A 22117-nucleotide genomic window follows, 5' to 3' on the forward strand; every position below is an offset into this window, starting at 1 on the left:
GATATTTTTCTGTCATACTGAAGATTCTGATGAGAAACACATCTAAAACATCGGCGCCGGAGTCATGCACTTTTCGTAGGGTTTTCTTTTTTCTGCATGCCCAGCACAGTCTTCCCTCTCAAGTGAGTGGACGGGGGTCACCTGCCTTCTCATCCACAGACAGCACCCCTCTAGGAGACTCTCCGCTTGTTTCCACAAGCACGGAAAGAGCATTCCAAGGTAACGCGCTTCAAAATCCGTTTTTTTTCCCTCAGTTGCCTTTTCCGCATGTTCGCCACTCTTTTGTCAAAAACCAGAAAACCGTCCCGCCAGTACGCTATTATCTTTTCTACCCTGCAATGGATGACTCGGCCGCGTCTTGCCCCCGTGCGCGCAGTCGTCTCTTTCGATCGGTCGTTTTTGGTTCCCTCTCATCTTGTCTTGAGACTCAAAAAGCCTCTCTTTGTGTGTCAGGGCGTTCACCCTGGAGCCATGAGCGATTTGTATCCTTTTCTTGTCTTTGAAAAGAAGGAACAGGTGCCGAGCATATGATCTCTTCGATTAACCGCTTACAAAATCCACGCTTTTCAGCAATGGAAAGTGCGCGACTCATACAGATACCGTTGTGACGAGGGCATTGTCGCCGCCCCTCCTACGTGTCTTGTTAACGGATACACAGCAAGTTGGAAAGGCGACTTGTCTTTCCACCTCCTTTTTATAGGCTTTTTCTTTTCCCTTCTTCTCTTCCCTCTTTTCTTCTCGGGTTTCGTTTCTTCTTTTTCCCCTCTCGTTTTGCCAACAACTCATTCGCGTTATCTCCACTCGTGGAGTGCAGTTCTCTTGCGTTCTCGATCCTGCCTTACTGCTTTGTCTCTCCTCCATCGCGTTTTTCCTCGTTTCACGTCCCACATTTCCCTGTCTTACATATACCTTCGTAAATCCTGCGAAGCTCCTATTGTGCACCCACATCCATATGTATATACATATATATGCCTGGAGAGATATACCCGAAGTGCGCTCTCGTTGTCTGTATCCATCGAGCTATGCAGGTGTACATCCACCTCGCTGTCTCGATGTGTCCAAAGTGCACACGCCAGCACGCATCAGCGTGGACGTTTGCCCCGGGCAAAGTGCCTTGCGAATGCTTGCGTTCTGTTGATGGCCTGTCTGAAGTGCCAGCGCGCGCGTTCCCCTAATTCGATGTCCACGCTCAGCACTTCCCGCCCAGCCTCCCCTGTCCACTGAAACCAAACACTTCGCGGTGGCCACGCGTTTTGCCTCGTGCCCGGACACTGTTCCAAATCGAAATGGAGCACGGCCAGCTCCTCTCTGCCGGGAGTCTGAGGCCGGAGCCGGGGCAGCGTCTGCCTGTGGGAACTGGCCGGGCTTGGCGCGGCACTCTGTCCCCGCCGCGTTTGGGCACACGCGCAGCAGACTGGGCGCACCCGGCAGATCGCGGTTCTGCGTCTTGCGCCCCACCGCGAATCAACTCCGAGCCGGCCCTTGCGCCGCCGTTTCCGGCTGCGTGTCCGCCGTCTCCCTCCGTTCCACTGCCGCAGCGTGGGCTGCGTCCCGGCATTCACGGCGTCGCTCCAGCTCCTGGAGAAAGCATCGGTTTCTCTGGAGACGTGCGCAGCCACGCGGGATCCTTCGGCCATCACCCGCAACAGAGTCTCGCCACACGCCTGCAGAGCTCCGAGAGACGCCCCCGCGATGCCGAAGCGTCTTTCCTCGCGGAGCGTACCAAGATGTGGGGGGCCGTGGCAGGGGCGTCGAGCGGCGACGAAGCCAAACCGCTGGAGCGAACCGCCTTCTCGGTGAGTGAAGAGACACCGCTTTCGAGCGTCTCCAAGGACCACGCGAATTACCCATCTTTCTTCCCTCCAACCTCTCAGGCAGGAACACCCGCTGAAAGAGAGACAGGTTTGAGAGATCCTGCTGGACAAGGCCGGCCGCGAAGTCCTGGTGGACCGACGTACCCAGGACATCTTCCGTCTCCCGTTTCCTTCGCTTCACTGGCTGCCCTCCGGCAGCACGGGGGGGGTCCGGCGACGCGTTCGCGTTGGGGGGCTGGAGAAGCCCACTCGGAGGAATCCAAGCACCTTGCAGAGACAAGAAGCGACGGAGAAGATCCGGCTTCCTCTGGTGCCGGCACGCGAGAAAACCCCGCGGGATTCGAGGGAGGACACGACCCCGCGGGCCCGCGCGTTTCCTCGTTCACCGGATCGAGACTACTCGAGTCCGTCTCCCAGGTGTACATCCCGGAGAAACTGCAGTGTGAACCCCAAGTTGTGGTACGTTGGGAAAGAGAGAAGAGAACCGGTTTCTGGGGACCTTCGAGTTGCGCGCATGGCCCTTTCGCACAAACATGGCAGGAAGCGTGCACTTCCGGCAAAGACGGTAGGGATAGCTGTGGAAGTGCCTGATTGGAACACTGGAATAGTTCATGAAGAATTATGGCGTCTCTGAAGGAACACTGTTGACGTTTGCAAGCACGCCGGTCTAGCCGTCGGTTAGCTGGAATGTGGGGAACCGGAACCCCCCGGGCTTTCTTGCCTCTTTTTTAGCCCACAGTGCATCGAGCGGGGTGGGTGGCCGACCGCGTTTTTTCCGCCCACGCATGGTCTCGATCTGATCGAGAGTCAGCTTCACGTGCGCGTGAAAAGCGCCTCCTGCCTTTCTTTCGCCACCAGCTGCAATCGAGACTCCGTGCTCCTCTGTGCTTCTGTCTTTTTCCGCTTCCTCCTCCCTGTTCTCTCGCCTCTCCACGAGAGGCTTTTGCCCGCCTCTCCCGTGAGCGGCGCGCGAGCCAAAGGGTCTAAGCAGAGTCGCGATTGATTCAACTGGTCACCTTTTTGTCACCGATTGGTCGCCTGTTTGTCGCGTGTCGCTGCATGCTTTCCCTGACTCCTCTAGGAAACCGTCATCACAGTCCCACGCGTTATGTACGAACAGAAAATCACAGAAGTGCCTCAGGTGATGGTTCGCGAGCGCGTAGTCGAAGTCCCCCAAGTCGTCCGAAAGGAGAAAGTTGTCACAATTCCCAAAATTGAAATCCAGGTGAGGGGAACAGATGATATGATTTCTGCTGTATCGCCCCCAAGGCAACTAACGGTCTCGAGCATTGCACTCGCCCCGCAAACACCCCAAACGCGCGGATTTATGTCGGGTTTGGTTTCGTCTGAGTCCTTGCTCCTTCGTCCTTCATCTTTCCTTCTTCATCTTCCTTTTGGCATCTTCTTTTCTCGACCCTTTTTTCGTCCTTTGTTTCAGGAGAAAATCGTCGAGCTGCCAGTCATCAAGTACGTGGACAAAGTCGTGGAGGTGCCGCAGTACGTCATTGCCGAGAAGTTCATTTCGACAGACGAGGTGATTCGCCAGGAAAAAATAGTGCCGATCCCCAAGATCGAGGTCGTAGAGAAAATCATCCAAACGCCGAAAGTCATTCAAGTCGAAAAGATTGTCGATGTCCCCCGGATTGAATACAGAGAGGTAACTCATGCAGTGTCTCTTCTCCCTTGACTCTCCCTATTTTCCGTTGGCCTGTTCCTCTCCTTTACTTTCCTCCTCCCTTCCCCGGTCTTCCGTTCGTGCCTTCTGGTGCTTTCCTTCCGTTTCTTCCCGTCGTGTGCGTTCTCCCTTCTTTCGCTCGTTGTCTCGTTCTCTGTTTCCTTCCTATCTTCGATTCTGTGTCTCTCCTCCCTTTTCCGTTACCTCGCTTTTCTGCCTCTCCGTCTTTCGTTCCTTCACGCTGTTTCGCACCGCCTTCGGTTTCTCCTTCTCGCTTTTCCCCTCGTGGTTCCTTTCGGCCGTCTTCTCCGGTGACGCGCTGCCACGAGAAACCCGCGAGAACCGTGCGCGTTCCACCCGCGATTTCCCTTCCAGGTTGAAATCGAGAAGGTTGTGGAAGTCCCCCAGGTCGAGATTCAGTACGTCGAGCGGGAGGTTCCCGTGCCCCAGAGGGTCATTAGGCACGTCCACGTCGACAAAATCGTGGAAGTTCGGCAGAAGAAGGTAAGACAAACGCAGAGCTGGTTTTGTGTCACTCTAAAAAGCGTGTACAGACACTTCGATGTCGACGAGAACAAGGTGCCCTCTCTCTCTGCTTCGCGCTTAATCCCAAACTAAAATATAGGTGCAGCTCTCTTTATATGTAATCATATGCGTGTATATATATATATATATATATATATATATGAATTTGTGTGGTGTAGAGGAAGGCGAGCGATATTGCGTACTCTTTCTCCTGTTAATTCAAGCACAAACACAACGCAAGTGTGTTTTGGAATCTAAATCGATAGGACTGCGTGTGTCGCGCGGGGATGTGCCGCTTGTCTATAGATTGTCGAGAAGATCGTGAAGATCCCTGTCCCTCGTTACGTCGAAGTCCCCAAGTACATTGAACAGCCGGTTCCGCGGGAGAAGATTGTGAGGGTGGAGAAAAAAATCGAAAGGTGTGTTGTGCGCCGTTCCCAGCTAGCGACTCTCGCCACAAGATGCCTGGTAGATCTCGCGCATTCAGGCTTTCTCCGTCGAATGTGTGGCTCTGTGAACCTTGTTGAATCCCCCTTCTGATCTCGTTGAAGCCCCGCGTCGCTATCGCTTCTCGCTCTTCCCTGTCTACGTCTCTTTGTCTAGCCCCCCGCTCTTTTGGTTTTCTTTCGCCACTTTGTTTCTCTTCTTTGCTCTCGCAGGATCTCGCTTCTTGTGTGCCCCCGTCAACGCTACATGCACCTGACTGGCCTGTAAAAAGACTTATCAAACGTGCGCTCTATGTGAAGATGTACACATATTTACATGCCTGTGTCTCTCTGCATATATGGATGCCATACTGAGTTATACTTTTACATACATGTACACTTACGTATATACATGTGTAAGTGGCTGTTTCGTTTCTTCTTGTTCCAAGCTCATATACATCGGAACATCGTCTCGCTTGCAGAACCTTCTGCCTGTTCCACGTTTCAAACAGGAAGGTTCCGACGCCCCAGCCTCAAGAAGACACGTACCAGGAGGTTGAAAAGCCGGTCTACGTGACAAAGTAAGTAGTCTGGTTGTCTGCACGCGTGCATGCGCTCCGTCGTGTGGTCGGCTTTTTCTTTTCTCAGGGGATATGTCGATCTCTCACCCCATGCCTTTTGGCCTATGGTGATTCATACTGAGTATATGTCTCTCTCTTTCGCTGTCGAGTTGCCCTTGGAGCCTGCGGGACGCTGAAAAGCGGATAACACACGACGTGCATCTCGTCGCTCTCTCTTGACGCCTTCTTTCGTCTCGTTCCCTCTCTTTTCCTTCTCCAGTGTACCTCCTCTCTTGAAACCCTGCGTCGCGTTTTCTCCTTTTTGCGCAGATACATTGAGAGACGAGTGCCTGTCCCAACGGAAAGAGTCGTCGAGGAGCACGTCCAAGTGGAAGTGAGAGACCTCGTACACCTGGATTTCATCTTGTGTTCACGTGCTCTTCATGTTGTTTCTCTCCACTGTCTTCAAGACGAAACACATGGCCCACACATCCCAATTCTTCCTGGCTCGTGCTGCGTTCTCATCACCTTTTTTCTTTCTCGGAGTCGTCTCGTCAGCCTCAACCCCTCATCTTTGCGTGACACGCCTCTTGGGCTCAGGCCGGGATAGGTTCGTTCTCTAGAGCGACGAAAGTGAGGGGAGGACGGTATTTTTTCCCCCGTCAGCCGCCTCGGCGCTGTGTTTCCTCCGTTCTATTTCACGTTTCGCCTTTGCTTCCTTTTTTAGGTGCCACGGGAGGTGATTGTGAAGAAGCCGTACGACGTGGTTCGCCTCGTGGAGAAACAAGTGGAAGTGGCTGTTCCCTTTGTCTCGGGAGACCCTCTGATTTTGACGGCGGAGGGGTACATTCCTTTTCAAGAGTTTGCGCGAAAGTCGCAGGTGCTGACTCCGAAGGACAGGCAGTTCTACGAGCGGCAGTCCGAGGCTCTCGGCTCTGTGCATGCACCCACCTGGGACCAGCAGAGTCTCCCTTCGCCCGCGCGCTCTTTCTCTCCTGCCTCAGAGGTCGCCAGCTCTCGAGGAGTAAGCGGAAGGAGTCAGACAACGTCGCACACATTTCAAACACCGAAAGGCCTCCTCGACGTATTCTTTTATACTCTGGAAAGAGACATGCAGATATACAGACGAGACTGTATCCATGGACGTACTTTGTAGATGTGTGCAGGCGCCAATGTATGAGGACGTTGACGAACATATTTGCATATGCATAGGCAGATAGGTGCGTGAGAGTTGGTAGGCGTTCTCAGTGCTCACAGTTTTGGGGAAGGCTTTGAGAGAGGCAGAACAGGTGGATGTGTAGCAAACGCAAAGCGAATGCTGCTTAGAGAGAACGAGCTCAAATGTGGAGGCGAAACGCGGGAGGACGTCTGTGGGCAGTCACGAGGACCAGTTCGCTTTCAAAGGGACGGCTCGACTGCCTCAAGAGAGGAATGCGACATGAAAGCGTTTCTGGTGCTGTTTCAAATGTCTCCAGGCTCAGGCTAGACTGCCGGAGGAAGTCGCCCCCAAAGGAACTTCCTCGTCGATAGGCGCGCTGTCTCAGACCACTCAGCAGTCCGCCTATCCTCTCTCGCCTCTCAATTCCCCCACCTCGAACTCCACTTGTTCCGGCCGCCCCCATCTCTCTCTAGTCCTCAATTAGTTTTTCAATCGCACCTTACCAGGGTTTGTCTCGTACCTCCACACTTTTCTCCGCATGCATGCACAACAATCCGTTCAGTTCTTCAAGTCAACAGTGTTCCTCATATCAACACATACGCATTTGTATTGTGCCCGTAGGCCGTCTCTGTAGACAGGTGCCCAGTATTGCAGTTTGTACAGGTGTCTTTCGCGTTGTTCGCATGGGGAAAAAACCGAGTGTCTTGGGATTTGACAAAGGCAATGGTCTGATGCATGCGTTTCACGCCAAGATTTGTTGAAATGTGTAGGCGTGCAGGCAGGCGCGTGTGTGTGGCCTTGTTTGAATACGGATTTTAACTCGTGAAACCCAAGGAAATACCACCACACACCCATGTGTTTATAGATGGGTAGAGGGATGGCTGAACGTCAGGGAAACTGTTTGACCGGGGAAAATCAAGAGTTTCTGAAAACTGTCCGTTGACCACAGGATCGCTCCCGTCAGGCCTCAATCGGGAGAACGAAATTCCGGACTTTTCAACAGCGCGGCAGTGATTTCCCCGTCGCCCTTGCCGCTAACGTTTCCGGGGGAATTCAACAACGCGGAAGAGAAAGGATTTCTTCTTCCTTCCCCCCCCCCCCCCCAGTGAATTTTTAACTTCAAATATGAGGGCCACACACGCACTGCGCCCGCTACGTGTGGCACGAGTTTTTTATTCATTCCTTCATGAATGCACACACACACATGCGGAATCGTGTATAAATTACGATACACATTTGCAGACCGGCATGTAGAGATATGCGGGCAAGCCTGAGTGAGGGACGAACTCGCTACGATACATTTTGCTTGGGTTTTCTTGGGCATTTTGGGCCAGGAGCGCCTTGCGAGACAGTGGAGGAGGGCCAGTAAAAAGAAGTTTCCGATCTTCAACGGTTCTCATTTGCACCGAGTTCTTCACAGCTTCAGTCACGACTGCCAGGGAAGACGCATGCTCACGTATATAGGAATTATCATGTCGTATCCAGAAATACATCTATATAGATCGACGGATAGATGAGTTTTTGCGTGGAGGTACATTTGCCTGTCTAGCTCTCGGGTACCAAAATGTGAGGTGGAATGACCTTAATTCAGGTATCATATTCTTCAGCAGCACGTTCTTGTGCAAGTGCATTGGTCTGTATATAGTGGTACCGATAGATTGCATGCAAAGGATCGCGTATTGCTAGATCGATATCACGCGACTCAGAAACATACTTACCTGCATCCGACACCGAGAGGAGATATGAACAAGGTAGAGCCGCAAGGTACGTACGGAGAATTCGACGTGCATTTCAACCTGCCGACTGCGGTTCGTCGCTGCGTCGTATGCGTTCACCATAGGCAGCTGAATACAGTCGGCTCAGCTCCAGTAGGTAACGATTCGGAACGACAGCTGTAGATTTGGTGCAGTTATGAGAGAAACACACCAGGGTTGCGCCACCAAGAAATTGGGTGAGGTGTGTTTGCGACGGAAATCACAAAGCTGCGGAGCTCTCTAAAACACGAAACGAAGGACACATTTTCAGCGTTCCGTAGCTCTCCTCATCTGTCGTGGAAATGCACTAAACAAATCTAGAACCCCCCGGTTTTGCGAGAGGAAACATTTAGAACTAACCCGGCAAAGATGACTCGGAGTTTGATCTGATGACGTGCTCTGAAGTCCTTCTGTACACTTTTATTGTCGTCGCTGTTCAACTGACACGCCTAGGGTTCTACACACTGTAAATCTGTACAGGCAACGGCCTCTTTGCATCACTATATATGTGTATACACACAGATAGGCATATCGATTTGTAGATGGACCGCCTGTTATATATATGCAGCAGCCCACAGAGAAATGCCGCGCTTACTCCCTACTCTTTTTAATGAGAAAACCACGGTTTTCCAGGATCTCGTCCCTGCGTTGTCACTTGCTCCTAGAGTTCCGCTAAACGAATCGAGAAAAATAGGTGACCAACGAGAGGGCGACGACCGCCTTATCGTTTCCGTTCCGCACTCTCGGAGGTCTGGAGTGTTACTCAGAGACAGCAAATCTCACTGAGCCGACGAAGTCACCGACTCAAAAGTCGGTGCCCCGACGAACGGGTCTTTTACAGAGGATACCTGAACTTTGGAGGGGTATTTTCGAACGAGCGTTTGCCGAAACAGATGATTCATCCACATTCAGGAAAACGTGAGTCGTCCTAGCAGAACGTCGTGGCAAACGAGAAACTTCAAGTTTGTGTTAGTGAGTGCTGTCTCCGACACTCCAACTATGGCATGAGTTGAACCCTGCGGAGGAGCCGGAACAGCGGGGGCTGCTGTCGCACGAGAACGCGAATGACGCTTTCCCATTTCGGTTATGCAAATCACGAGAGTAATGTATTCTCGATACCTATTCGTGTACCAAACACAAAGATCTCTTCTTTTGGAATGGACGAGGGTGTTCGGCGGTACTGCGCGAGGACACGTTTTTCCCGTTTGGTGTTTCGTGCTGACGCCGACAAGCGACAGGCCAAAAGTGACTTGGCCTCGGGAATCTATCTCCCACCTACCCGCTCGTTTCTTCCGATTCTCTGCATCCGTTTTCCCCGCCCTTCCACCTTTTTCGCTCGAGAAGAAAGCCATTTGGGTCTGTATACTGAAAATGCGTAGTTCTATATGCATATGCACAAGCCCGAAAACGTACATATGGGTGTGTGTTTCAGCATTGCCAGAGTCTCGCTCACCGGGAAAGGGACAGCAGGCCAGCGAAAGGCGCGCAGTGACTTGCTTGTTCTTTCTATTATACATCGCAGAACCCCAAGTATAGTCCAAAATGCGTGAGTCTTTTCTTTTCTAGGATAGAATCTCTATCGACGCTTCCTTTTCGCGATCTGTATCACAGGCAATAAGCGTACAAGTATATCTGTATCTGTACATGTGTACGTCCTCAAAAATCTGTCTCTCTACAGCATGAAGATTATGAACGCAGCGCAACAGTCGCGTGCACTCTGGGTTTTCTTTTCATGCTTGGGAGCGCGCTCGATTTTCGCAAGACAAGATGGCACCGCATGAAGTGAAAGAGCACCGGGAGTCGAAACGGGTTTCCAGCTGCAGTACCGCACCCCCCTGTCCGACTGTCTCTCTACCCGCGGCCGCATGCTGTTCAAATTCTCCGACATCAACTGTAACTCTCGCTGCTACTCGTGCGAGATCCACGTGCTGCCGCTCCAAGTCTCCTAGCAGCTACGAGACTCCTAGCCGCTCGTCTGCGCCCGTGACCGTGGAACAAGGCAGCGGTGGCTGTCTTGTGTCGTCCACCCGTTCTTCTCGTTTATCTCCAACAACAAATGCTGTGCCGAAATGCAGCCGTTCACCACCGAAAAGTTCCCGGAGTCTTCCGCCGAAGGCAGGAACGTGCTGTCGTCGGTCGAATTCCTCAGCTGAAGCGGCTGTCGCTGCCCCAGAATCTCGTTCCGCGCTTACTGCAGCGCCTCCTCGTACCCCAAAACGTCTGTCTTCAGATATCCCCCCCTCCTTGCTCACTCCCCGCAGTCCTCCTCTTACCCCTCTTGCCCCTCCATGTACTCTTCCGCCTACGCCCCCTGTTACAGCAGCTGCTCCTCGGAGGCTTGGGTCTGAGACTGCCTCCCTCGAGAAGTCGGCCGTTCTCGACTTGGAGGTCTGGCGAGTGTCGGTTGTCGGAATGACATGCATGTCGTGTTCCGGAGCTGTCGAGCGGCAGCTGCAGCAAACATTTGGGGTGTACGACGCGGTAGTCGATTTAATGGGCAGCTGCGCGCTAGTGGCAATGGACCCGCTGCTGCAGACGCCCCAGGGGGTTTGCGAGGCAATTCAGAAACTCGGGTTCCGGAGCTCTCCGCTGTCATTTCATAACCGGGTGCAAAGAGAGAGCTCTTCAGTGTCCCGCGGCGCGCCCTGCGGAGCGCCCGCGCCGGGACCAGCGAGCCGCGAGGTGTGGGAGAAACCAGCAAGAGGCTGCGGAGGGGCTGAGGAGAACAGTCTCGACAGAGGCTTCGAGGAGGGTAAGGCACCCCCGGAACGTTGTTTCCGAGTTTTGAAACCCGAAGCAAACGGGGAAACAGAAAACCCGAGGACGGAGGGGGAGACTGATGCCGTGGAAACAAAAGGTGACAACTTACAAGCAATAAAACCTTATTGCCACCTGAACGCAACAGAGCCTTGGAAAGAGGGAAACGTCGGGGTTCCTCAAGGGGAACGACTCTGCGCCAATGCTCGACTTGGAGGGTCTTTGTCTTCCAGGGGGGGACAGGCTGGAGCAGAGTCGGAAGAGGGGGGAGGCGAAAGCGGCGATGAGAGGGGGGAAACCTTGGAGTCCGGGGTGGGTGTGGAGATTTCCACAGCCAAAAGGGAGGTCCCGACCGTTCGGCCATACGCAAGCACTCCAGGCAAGACGCGCTTCAAGAACAGCGAGAAGAAACAGGCCACGGCATCATTGGTCATGAAAATCCAAGAATGCTTGAAAAATGGGTCTGTCACTTCATCCGTTTCTTTCCTGTCGTCCACGTCGTCCACGGCTTCTTCGCCCCTTTCTTCCTACCGGACGGCGACCTGTGGTCACACCTGGGACAGGCAACAAGCTCCAGTTTCTTCGTGTCGAGGCGAGAAGGAAATCGTTGCCGTCCTGCGCAGGAGAGAAGGCGTTATCGCGTGCTCTCGGATTGATGACGGAGACAGTGCCGTTCTTCACGTCTGCTACAATCCTTCTCTCCTCGGCGCCAGGCAGATCGTCGCCCTCGTGGAGGCAGAGGGCTTCCTGGTTACAGTCCAAAGAGCAGATCCTTTGAGAACCCAGGTAACCGGTGAAATGACAAACAGGTGCCTGACGCAGGCTGCCTCGGGGTGTGTGGACGCGCAGGCGGCTGTACAAGCGTGGAGTTCGGCGCACATGTGGTTTCAGAGAGACATTCACGTTTTGGCCTACTCCTCGGCACAGAAGATGCCTATAGACCTTCGCAGGTTATTGCACATTCATCCTATGAATTGTACGTGTCACCCACGGGTTAACGTCTCTGCGCTTTTCCTAGGTAGATCGGTGAATGATTATCAAATACAACGCTGGTTGGGGATGAGGCAACAAGCCTGGAAGCGTTCCGACGCCGACGGTATTGTTTCATGCGCACGAGTGTGTCTGTTCAGAGGGAGGAAATGAAGAAACTAATCTCCAGCTTATCGAAAAATGTGCGTTTTTCTGTGGGACCTGCCACTCTCGTTCTTTTCCTCGCCCTCGCTACACACATGGCGGTCCTTCCTTCCTGGCTCAGGTACGTCTCTATCTCTGCCGCCTAATCTATGTTTCGTTATTCCTCTCGTGGGCTATCGCCATTATGTTTCTTCGTTGTCTCTTTCAATCAATCTGTGAGTACGTGTTCACCGCTCTTTTCTCTATCCCAGTGTGTCTGAGCGCCTCGATCTATCCGTACCCGTTACTCAACTTGTCTCAACATCGGTCACTCCCTGTGGAATTATCTGTCGATCTATATCGCCTCGTCTGTCACTCTCTCTTTCTTCTTTCTTGCTGTATGCAAATGCGTCTATTATGGGCATGTCGACGTGTTCATGTATCCCGGCCCATTGCAGAAACATTCCTCATCACTATGTCTGTAGGCATAGTCAACATTAGAGAACGGCGCTTTTGCACGTTGAAATGGAATCCGCGTCTAGTTCTGTTTCCACTATAGACCGACGACGAATATGAACACCCGATAATGCGTGGAGAGACGATTCGGTGGACTTGGCGTCCCAACTCTTTGGTTTTCTTGTACAGCTAAAGATGCATGAACATGTACGTGCCTGTAGCTACAAATTATCCTAAATTGGAGACACAGCGTATTGACTCACCATATAATGCTCCTTTTCTGCGTGTTTCTGTATGACCAATGAGTTAGGTTTGAGCTCGTCCCAGGCGTCACACTCTCCAACCTTGTCATGTTGGTGCTCACGATTCCTGTTCAGTTTTGCTGGGGGTACTGCTTTCAGCAAGCTGCAGTCAAGGTATCACGAAAGGCCAGAAAAACACCTGTCGCGAAGGAAAACAATGTGATTCACCCTCGCAGGCGATGAAAACTTCCTCTTTACACACACATATATAGACGCACATGTATGAGTAAACTATGCAGACCATATAACGTGTATGCATGTATGTATGTATGTGAATGTCGATTTGCCTATTTGTGCGTGCGTGTAGATCTAGTCATGCTTAAATGCCCATGTTTGCATGCTGGACGACCTTACGTGAAGGAACCGCAGGTGGACGAAAACGGTTAGGCATGGCAGTGCTCTCTGAATAGGGAAACTCAGGGCCACACTTGTGTACCGATACACGCGTACACCCGTACGAATTGCACAAGTTGTTTCCTACCTATGTATGGAGATGCAGCACACAGTGTAACGGACGCATGCTTCTGGAAACTCTCTGCACTCTTTCCACTTTTCTTTTTTTCCCGCGCAGGCCTGCACAGCGCGCTGTCCTACAATGGACTGCCTTGTCGCTCTAAGCACAAATCTCGCCTTTTTCTACTCTTGCGTTGCTCTCGGGTATAGTTTTCTGTCCCGCGTTGTGTTTGCGAGACAAAGGGACGACTTCAAGCGACAGTTCTCGTCCGGTGTTGAGGCTAGCAGAGACGCTCGTTGGGCGGCGAGACAAAACGACTACTTTGTGCATGCAGCTCTACAAGCGGAAGACGACCCACCAACGTGCTTCGATGCATGCGCAACGCTCACAACGGTGTTGCTTATTGGAAAGGTATTGCATGCATACACAGAGAAGGACGTGAGAAATGACACGGACTACCCCGTCCGTTCTGCTGTCAAGTCCGGTCTTAAAGACAATCCGGGGAGATTCAATTTGGTCGTTTTTGCTTCCCCTTAATAGACCATTTCACCTTGGGTAGGTTAGGCTCCAATCATACAGTTTTGCCATTGGACAGGCGTTGCATGCATGCAGAAAAGAAAACGATCATGTAGGGAAGCCAGGCCTGGGTCGGTGTCTTATAATGGACAGCCACTAGGCTCTCCGGGAACATCACGGTTAGTTTCATCGTCTCCTTAAGAAGAGGAGTTTCTGCGGCTCTCTGTAGTTTAGGTCTCGAGAGGCGCATGCATGCATGCATGCACCCAGTAAAGAAATGCCACGGAAACCACCACCTGAATATTTCTCCCCATTGCCGAGCAGAGTCGCCATCGAAGGATTCATTCGTTTCCCATTCGTAGGAGGGCTCTCCACGGTGCGCACGTGTCTCTGAAGCCTCTCCAGTAGACGAGACAGATGAAATCGACTCCACCTTTGTAGAGAAACTATTTCGCAAACAGTGCACCCGGTTTTCATGTGGCTTTCGCCATTCGGCCCAGAGGAGACCACCGTTTTTCGTCAAACGAAGCGAGGCTTGTTGTTTTCTGTTTTTCGACCCAGTGGCTGCAGCAGCGTGTGAAGGCGCAGGCTCTGAAGATGCTGGATCGGTGAGAGAGGTCTCAACAAGGGCTGTGAGAATCCTTTTGTCTCGAGAGAACAGCATGTAAAATAGAGAAAATCTGACCCTTCTATGGAGATAGACCCAGTATCCCGTTAAGAAAAGCCTCGACCAGTGCCAGGTCGCCAACCTTACCAATTCCTGGTTGTTTACTACAAAGGATTGAACATAAAGGTACTTTTATGTATACGCATGCATTGACTGATCTGTATTTTTACTGCCGTACAGATATGTTTGGTTCTACGTCGTTATCTCTATTTTACCGTTAGTAGTTTATTTGTTTTTTTAGGTATACCTCTGTGAGCTTCGTACATATCTCTAGACATGCACTTCGCTGCCCACTCATATGTTTATTCGGACTTACATGCTTACAATGGGATATCGCAGGTTTATATATCAATGTATATCTGTATTCCCAGAAGGCATTTCGGTTTGATCAGTGATTTTGTAGTTGGGACACACGAGACACGCAGAATCGAGGGTGAACCGTTTTCTCCTTCATATTTCCTAGAATGTCGCTGCTTTCAAGGCGGTGAGCCTTCCAGTCTCTGTGCTCGCGTTCAGAGTGTTGGACAAACCCCCAGCAAGTGCCATATTGGTTGCAGCAGAGGCGAAGGACACCCTTTCCGGACTCGAGGGAAAGAATCCCGGAACTCTGAGAAAAACAGCGCGAGAAATTCCTGTCGATCTGCTTCACATCGGAGATGTCATCGAGGTCCCACCTGCGGAGACACTCCCTGCCGACGGCCTTCTCTTGGTGTGTTTTTCAGCATCCAAGGAAAAGGCGCACTTTTTTTCTTTTTCGAACTTCCCTAGCTGACGACGTCTCAATACTTGCCCCTCGTGTATTCTTCGCTGGTTTTGTTTCCATAGACAGACGGGAAAGCGCGTGCTGAGAAAATTTAAGTTTCCCAGGGTTCGTGCACACGAGCTGCTCTAGCAGGCAGCCGTCTCCTTGCTGACAGCAAAAGCGACAAAACGGAAAGTTCTTTAACCGAACTCTTCGCATGAAGAACTGAGTCCAATTCGTCAGAGTGCATGAACTCGGTTTGTTTACATCTATGAATGAACATATAAATATATATATTTAGATTACGTAAGGCTCCGTAGCATGATCTCTCGCTCTATGCATATAGCTGCCTCTGGATCCGTATCAATATCTACCTCTATGCATTTACCTACAGAAGTAAAGAGCCCCACTGATCCCTGTTAAGTCCAACGTGGTACATCTACCAACGCATATTTCTATAAGCATATATATATATATATATATATACATACGCGTATGTACATACATAACGATTCGCATACCTCTTTCTGGCGACTTTGCTTCTGTTTTCTTTTGCAGAGTCCCTCATGTGCAAGAGTGGACGAGCAGTTGCTGACGGGAGAAGCCAAGTGCGTTTGCAAATCTTACGGCGACCAGTTGCTTGCTGGCTCAAAGAATGGCGGCTCGGCATCCATTCTTTTGCACGTTAACAAAGTAGGCTATAGTTCAGACCGCGTGCACTTATCTCCAGCATGTTGGCATATGTACACACTCACTTAAAAGTACGTTTTGGAATCTACCAGTTCACATATATATATATATATATGTATGGGTCTGGGTACGTCTGTGCGTGTAAGTGTGTGGCTTCGATCTTCCACAGCTCGTCTGTCACCTTGAACTTGTGGCGATTTGAGGACTGTCAAAAGAAGGCGCTTCAGATTTGCAGTCCGTGCACACTTCTCTGCCCTACCCTGTACATGCCTGTGCCCGTCTCACGCACCCCTGTCGGGTCGTGCGTTCTCCATAAAAATGAGTGAGTGTAAATGCAGAAACTCTTCTACATCCACGTATAAATTCTGTCTCTTCGGCAGGAGTACTTGTTTCGAAGACACGTCTTTGCCTCCATGTGTGGGGGATTCGTTTTCCCTTTAGATTGGCGACCAGACGGTTCTGAGCCAGATCTCGGCTTTGGCCTCAGAGGTGCAACGCAGCCGCCTCCCCATTCAGGCAATCGCGGACAAACTCGCCGCTTACTTTGTGCCTGTGGTGTTGGTGATTGTCGCTATCACGCTCGTGGCGTGGTCGGCAGTCGTCTTTTCGTTTTCAACAAACCCGTCTTTCCTGCAACACACTGTTCCACGGGACCTAGTCACTTTGCCGACTGGCGCAAGGCATCCTCAGGCGAATCTGGGGAGCAACCAATCGCTTGTCTTTCGGCCTTCTCCGGAGGACGATCTCACCGCGAGGGACAGTCGAGAAGACGCACCGACCTCGAATCGGCAGAACGCGCCAGAGAATCCCCATTCTCGCGACGACCCTTGTGAAGGGAGTGGAGCGAGGAGTCCGAGCAATTCCGGAATGGCGTGTTCCCTTCTGCGTACCACCAGCAGGCAAACGGACCACGAGAGTGGAGAGCCTCTGGGGGTTTCCCCTCTCAGGCGCCAGTCCCCTGATGGTGCAAGGAACGTGGCTAGCGACCTCCCTACCGTCGGAATTTTGTTCCCTGAAATGCATGCGCGCCCACCAGGAGAGACTCGCAAAGAACCTGCTGCGTTTCACACCTCCTTTGCAGACGATCCGAGTCTCACGAGGGGCGAAATGCCCATCGGTCTCCTTGATGCCTCGCTTGTTGAGAAGAGCAGAGACCACGGGACCAGTCCCCCGGAAGCGAGAACCCCGGAAGGCGCTAGAGTGCGGTTCTCCAAGTTGGGTTTCGAAGAAACGATCCACTGGAAACTGTGGATCTTCTTCGTGAAATCGCTCTTCGTCCTTCGATTTGTGATCGCCGTATGCAGCATTGCCTGCCCTTGCGCAATGGGCCTTGCAGTCCCCGTGGCCCTGGCGGCAGCTGCAGGCCGAGCAGCCGCGTGGGGTATCCTCATCCAAAACGGCGCGGCATTCGAAGCAGCCGGGAAAGCTCAAACCATCGTGTTCGATAAAACTGGAACGCTGACCACAGGCAAAATGAAAGTAGGACACAAACGCCTACAAAGCGAAACCCGTCGCGCTTCCCTAAACGCATGCAGATCTCTCCATAGGTATTCACACACAGTCGAGATATACGAATACATATATATGTATATATGTATATTTATATACATGTGAATGTTGGTGCTTACATATGAACTCACGTGTAAGGAATCAGAGACCTGAACGCAGACGAACACTAGTGTAAACATTTGTACCTGTTTTGACAGGGGCGAATGTGTACATACACGCAGGGGCAGTGCGCAAATCCGTGTAGGCATTCCCTTTGCACATATAAATATTCATGAGTCCTTTTCCAGAGGTTGCAGAGTTGGAGATCGATGGAGAACGGTTCAGGCGCAGAGAGTCGCGACTCGGATATTTGACCCGCCGAATCGGACTTTTGTTGTGCGCTGTCCAGGTGGCCGCTGCTGTACTTTCGCTTCGAAACATTGAAGAGTATCTGCTTCCTTTCTACGCCTCTCAGAACAAAGCTGAGAACGACATGTGCCGGGAAACCCCGCATTGTACCTCAGAAGGCATTCCTCTTTCTCTCGTTGAAAAGTGCCCACCAGAACTCTTTTCTCTTTCTCCACCTAGACTATCCCTCCCTTGCATTCAACATGAACACTCAGCTCCGCGCTCGTCTGTTCTCGCTTCTCCTTCGTCTCTTTCGCCTTGTTCTTTGACTCCGTCTCCCCTTGCCTTTCGTGGCACTTGGTGCGTTCGCGCAGCTGCACAGCCTTCTCTGCACAACGAACGACGGAGTGGCAGGGAAGACGGCGCGTCCGAGAAGGAAAGACAGTTGAAAAACGGGGCAGAGTTTAAGTGCCTTGAAAAGCGCTTGGAGTCCATCGCCTGCGCTGTCTCACCTTTACAACCGAGGCTCATGTTGGAGACTGAATGCGCATTTTGGTGGGCGGTCACGAGCGCCGAAGCAGGGGCCGACCACTCGGTAGCCCACGCGATCACAGACTTCTACGAGGCTCTTCAAAAAGAGCAAAGCGAACGGCGTTTTTCTTCCTGTGTCAAAAAAGCACAGAGGCCGGACGACGGCGGCGAGGCTCCGGAGAAAACCCTGCCCACTGTTCCTTCTTCGCGAAATGACGGGGACCGTCGACTTGAAAAACGCGGAGTATCGCTTGTGACTCGCCAGACGCCGCCTTCAAAAGAGAGCAGGGCACTGCGCAAGTCTCTGCTGGAGGCGCCCTGTGCACACTTCCCTGACATCCTTCCTCCTCTTTCTCGCGAAACGCACCCCGGAAAAGGCCTCACTGCGACGCTTCGCTCTCGGAGCAAACGCAGCCTCCCGGCGACGCTCCACCTCGTCGTCGGCAGGCCAGGCCTCGCCTGCCTCGCTCCTGCCTCGCTGGACGCACCCGAAGGATCGGGAAACAGACAGCAAAACGCTCGCTCTGCGGCCCCCGATTTGCGGCAGGCCTTCGTTGAAGGCGGCAGAGAGGCGCAGAAAGGCGACCTACGTGCAAGCGCCTGCCGCGTTGAGGACACGGAGAAGGACAGCGATGGACGTACAGTTAGTGGAATCGCCACAACCGTCCAAAGCGAAGCAACGGATGCAGAGAAACAGCTCCTCAGCGTGAGAAACGAGAACCCCTTTTCGAAGAAACTCGTTAGACTACTACACACACTCTTGCACATCCACTTCCTCAAAACTCCGTGGTCAATATCAGCAAACGTGTCGATTTGTATACATATATATATATATATATATATATGTATATGTGAGAATGTGCAAGTATATGCAAGTACGTGGGCTGGTGCATATGTACGTAGATGAGAGTGGCTGTATATGGGTAAAATCTGGAAGCTTTGCTGTGGAGACAGCTTGAGTGATTGTTCTCGTTAGCCGTTGAAATCATCCATCCCTTCCTTCTAGGGACAAATGTAGCTCTCGTTTCAATGGTGTAGTATTTAGCGCCCCTCTCTCTCTGCGCCCGCCTAATTCTTTAGCCACCTCCATTAGCTTGGCTCTGCCTGCATGCATGCACACCCAAATTTCTATAACTTCACATTAACTCCTCTCTGCGGTTCGCGCTCTCGCTCTCTCCCGAGAAATATTCGCATGCGTATAGAGTCTTCTGGCTGTAGGGCGATCTCGGTCCGGCGATCTCTACCTCTTTAAATGTTCATCTATACATCCATGCAAACTATATGTACATAGATGTATATAAATGTTCATACGTGAATAGATATATATCATATATGCGTATCTAGACTAGACACACTTGGTACCGACATGCCGACGCATGCTAATACACTTACTCACGTACCTACGTGCATATATATATATATATATATGCGTACGGTTCTGTGCAGTCTGGAGGTATTTTCCAGAGTTTTCTCGGTAGGGATAGAACCTGTAGAACCTGAGTTTTGTGTGTTTGTTCAGGAGTGGATTGCCCACCATCAAGCAGAGACGGGGACCGTGGTTGTTGTGCACACCCTCGTGGAGGTCAAACCCCGCACGGGAGAAGGCGTGGGCGAGGCGCATGCGTCGTATAAATCAGTCTTTTTGGGAGCCGTTGCATTTGCCGACGAGCTGTCTCCAGACGCCGAAGCAGCAGTCGCTTACTTGAAGGATGCGCTGAGGTTGAAGCTCTTCGTATGTACTGGCGACAACAGGCGGACCGCCCAGCGAGTGGCGACAGCTCTCGGAATTTCCCCAAGCTGCGTCCTGGCCGAGGCGCTTCCTCCCCAGAAAGCAGCCTTTGTTCGTTCGCTGCAGACTGCGGGAAATCGCCACAAACGGAGTCACGGAAGAAGCAAAAGGAGAAAAGGAGAGACGCGCGACGAAGGGAGAGACGAGAGGAGAGACGAGAGAATGACGCGAGACACACACGGAAGACAAGGAAAGGGAGACAGAGAGAGGGCAGTCCACCTGCACCACGACTTTTCGAGAACAGAGTGGGTCTTGAAGAGACAAAGGCCTCCAGGCGAGACAGCAGAAAAGGGAGCAGATGCGAATGCCCGTTCGTGGCGTACGTGGCTTTCGTTTTTCCACTGGATACGTCTCTCGCGCTGGAGCGTCCCTCGACTCGGCTTTTATCATCCCGTGAAGGAAGCAGGCGACCAACTTGCGAACGGCCCTCCTGCGTCGTCCACGTGCGCGTCTTCCGACTGCGAAGGGGAAACGGAAAAAAGGCGTCAGCCACAGAGAGAAACAGAGGAAGAAGACACAGAGACAGAGGAGGAAGGGGGAGCAGAGGGAGAGCGAGGAGCGACAGAAGAAATAGGAAAGGTTCAGGAACTCTGGAGGCCAGAAGGCGAAAGCGGCGGCAGACAGCAAGGCAAAGAACCCAAAAAAGAGAACAGGGTGCGAACAAGGTGTCCGTGCTTCCGAGCAGAAACCAGAGAGCGACTCTTGAGGCAGCAGCCGCTTGGAAAGGGACAGAGAAATCCAGAAAAACGTGGGAAAATCTGCTGTATGGTCGGCGACGGAGTGAACGATGCTCCTGCACTAGCCGCAGCTGACGTTGGAGTCGCCGTCGGGATGTCAGCGCCTGTCTCCCTCGTGACTGCTGACGCCGTTCTCCTAGCAGGGACCCTCACGCAATTCGTCAACTTTTTGAGACTCGCCAAACAAACACGAAAAACAATCTACTGGTAAGAAACACACACACACAACCATATTTATTTATATGTTTAGGGCTTAAAGATATATATATATATATATAAATAGGGTTTAGGGTGCACATATGTATATATGTATGTATTCCTGGCGAAAACACTGTGGATGCACTTGTACGTTTGTGTACTACGGCAAATTTCTCTCTGTGTATCTACGAATATGTATACGCGTTCTTGGGCTCGAAGGTGCGAGGGTGCTGCCCTTTCACGCGGTGCCCATAGATCCACATGCATGCACATATGTCTAAGCATCTGTATATTTATTGATAGTTTCGCTCTTGCATGTGGACTTTGCATTTGGAGAATGCGCCGTGGGTCGTCGCGCGCGCGGGTGTTTTGATGCAGGAATTTCACTTGGGCGTTGGGATTCAACGTCCTGGCTCTGCCTCTTGCGGCGGGTGTTTTCTATCCTCACGTCTACGTGCACCCTCTGGCGGCGGCGACGGCTATGGCGTTGAGCTGTTTTCTCGTCCTCCTCAACGCCTCGGGTCTCGCGCGTTTTCCGAAGTATTCGGAGAAACTGCCCCTGCGGGCGTGAGAGAAAAGGCGAGAGAAACTCGACAGAAAAGGCAGAAAGAGACACCCCCTTCCGCCGGTGTCCGGTGAATAGCGGTACACCCTCGTGTGGGGGGTCGGTGTGCCGAAAGGAGAAACATTCACAGCCAGGCGAGAGACTGAAAGATACTTTTTAAAAGTTTCGCGCCAACGTGGCAAGCTGTGACCGGACAACAAAACGCCTGCTGGCGACAAGGAGCTGTGCTTTGCGATCAAACGGGCCGTTATTTAAACGCATCTCTGTGACAACTGCGCAAAAGGAGAGGTTGCGAGACCTTCGACAGTCCGACAGTGGCTGAACGAACGAGAAGGCTTCCTGTTCAAACGAGGGAGACGCTTTCCAGAGCTCCGGTCTGGTCCGTGTTCACTAGCCGCCCCTGCAGACGGACGAAAACGGTCTTAAAATGGCATCTTTTTTGGGTGTCTAAAGTCTCAAAAAACGTGACTCGGAGCGGATGCAAGAAATTTGAATTTGGCCGCGGTTTCGCGTGCTAAAAAATGACGGGGAAAGCACCGAGTGTGTCCATCAACCTCGGGCTCTCTCCCATTGTTCATCTCTCTCTTGCTGCTTATCTTTCTCTCGCTCACTGTTTTCTCTCTCTCGCTCACTGTTTTCTCTCTCTCGCTTTCTCTCGCTACTTATCTTTCTCTCGCGCATTGTTTTCTCTCTTTCTCGAGACGTTCATGCCTTTCCCTGAGGCGTCGATCCCTTCTTCGGCGTGGCCAGCCATCACGGGCCGGAAGCTGCCAGGTCTCCTTTCCCGCCACAAAACCGCCGTGCCAAACCGAAATTGGAACGCGGAGGTTGATTCCGCAAGAAAACGGACAA

At 52.0% G+C, this 22117-nt stretch overlaps 2 protein-coding genes across 2 annotated transcripts; both read left to right on the forward strand.

Annotated features, from left to right (window-relative positions):
• Nucleotides 1–1286: 1286 nt before the first annotated feature.
• On the forward strand, nt 1287–6642 carry NCLIV_046720 (conserved hypothetical protein; the record flags this gene model as incomplete). Its single annotated transcript, XM_003884222.1, has 9 exons — nt 1287–2273; nt 2896–3039; nt 3253–3471; nt 3865–3993; nt 4321–4433; nt 4952–5020; nt 5330–5393; nt 5727–6023; nt 6475–6642. 9 exons carry the CDS (start codon nt 1287–1289, stop codon nt 6640–6642), a joined length of 2190 nt encoding a protein of 729 aa, XP_003884271.1.
• A 3682-nt stretch (nt 6643–10324) lies between these two features.
• On the forward strand, nt 10325–21271 carry NCLIV_046730 (putative copper-transporting ATPase 1; the record flags this gene model as incomplete). The annotated part of the gene is made up of 11 exons (XM_003884223.1): nt 10325–11455; nt 11800–11924; nt 12549–12654; nt 13112–13405; nt 14072–14118; nt 14694–14886; nt 15478–15612; nt 16051–17088; nt 17507–18682; nt 19496–20088; nt 21079–21271. The coding sequence occupies 11 exons, from the start codon at nt 10325–10327 to the stop codon at nt 21269–21271; spliced, it is 5031 nt and encodes a 1676-aa protein (XP_003884272.1).
• Between the last annotated feature and the right edge of the window lie 846 nt (nt 21272–22117).

This window comes from Neospora caninum, chromosome X, assembly GCF_000208865.1.
Source record: "Neospora caninum Liverpool complete genome, chromosome X".
In the NCBI taxonomy this organism is placed as follows: domain Eukaryota; phylum Apicomplexa; class Conoidasida; order Eucoccidiorida; family Sarcocystidae; genus Neospora; species Neospora caninum.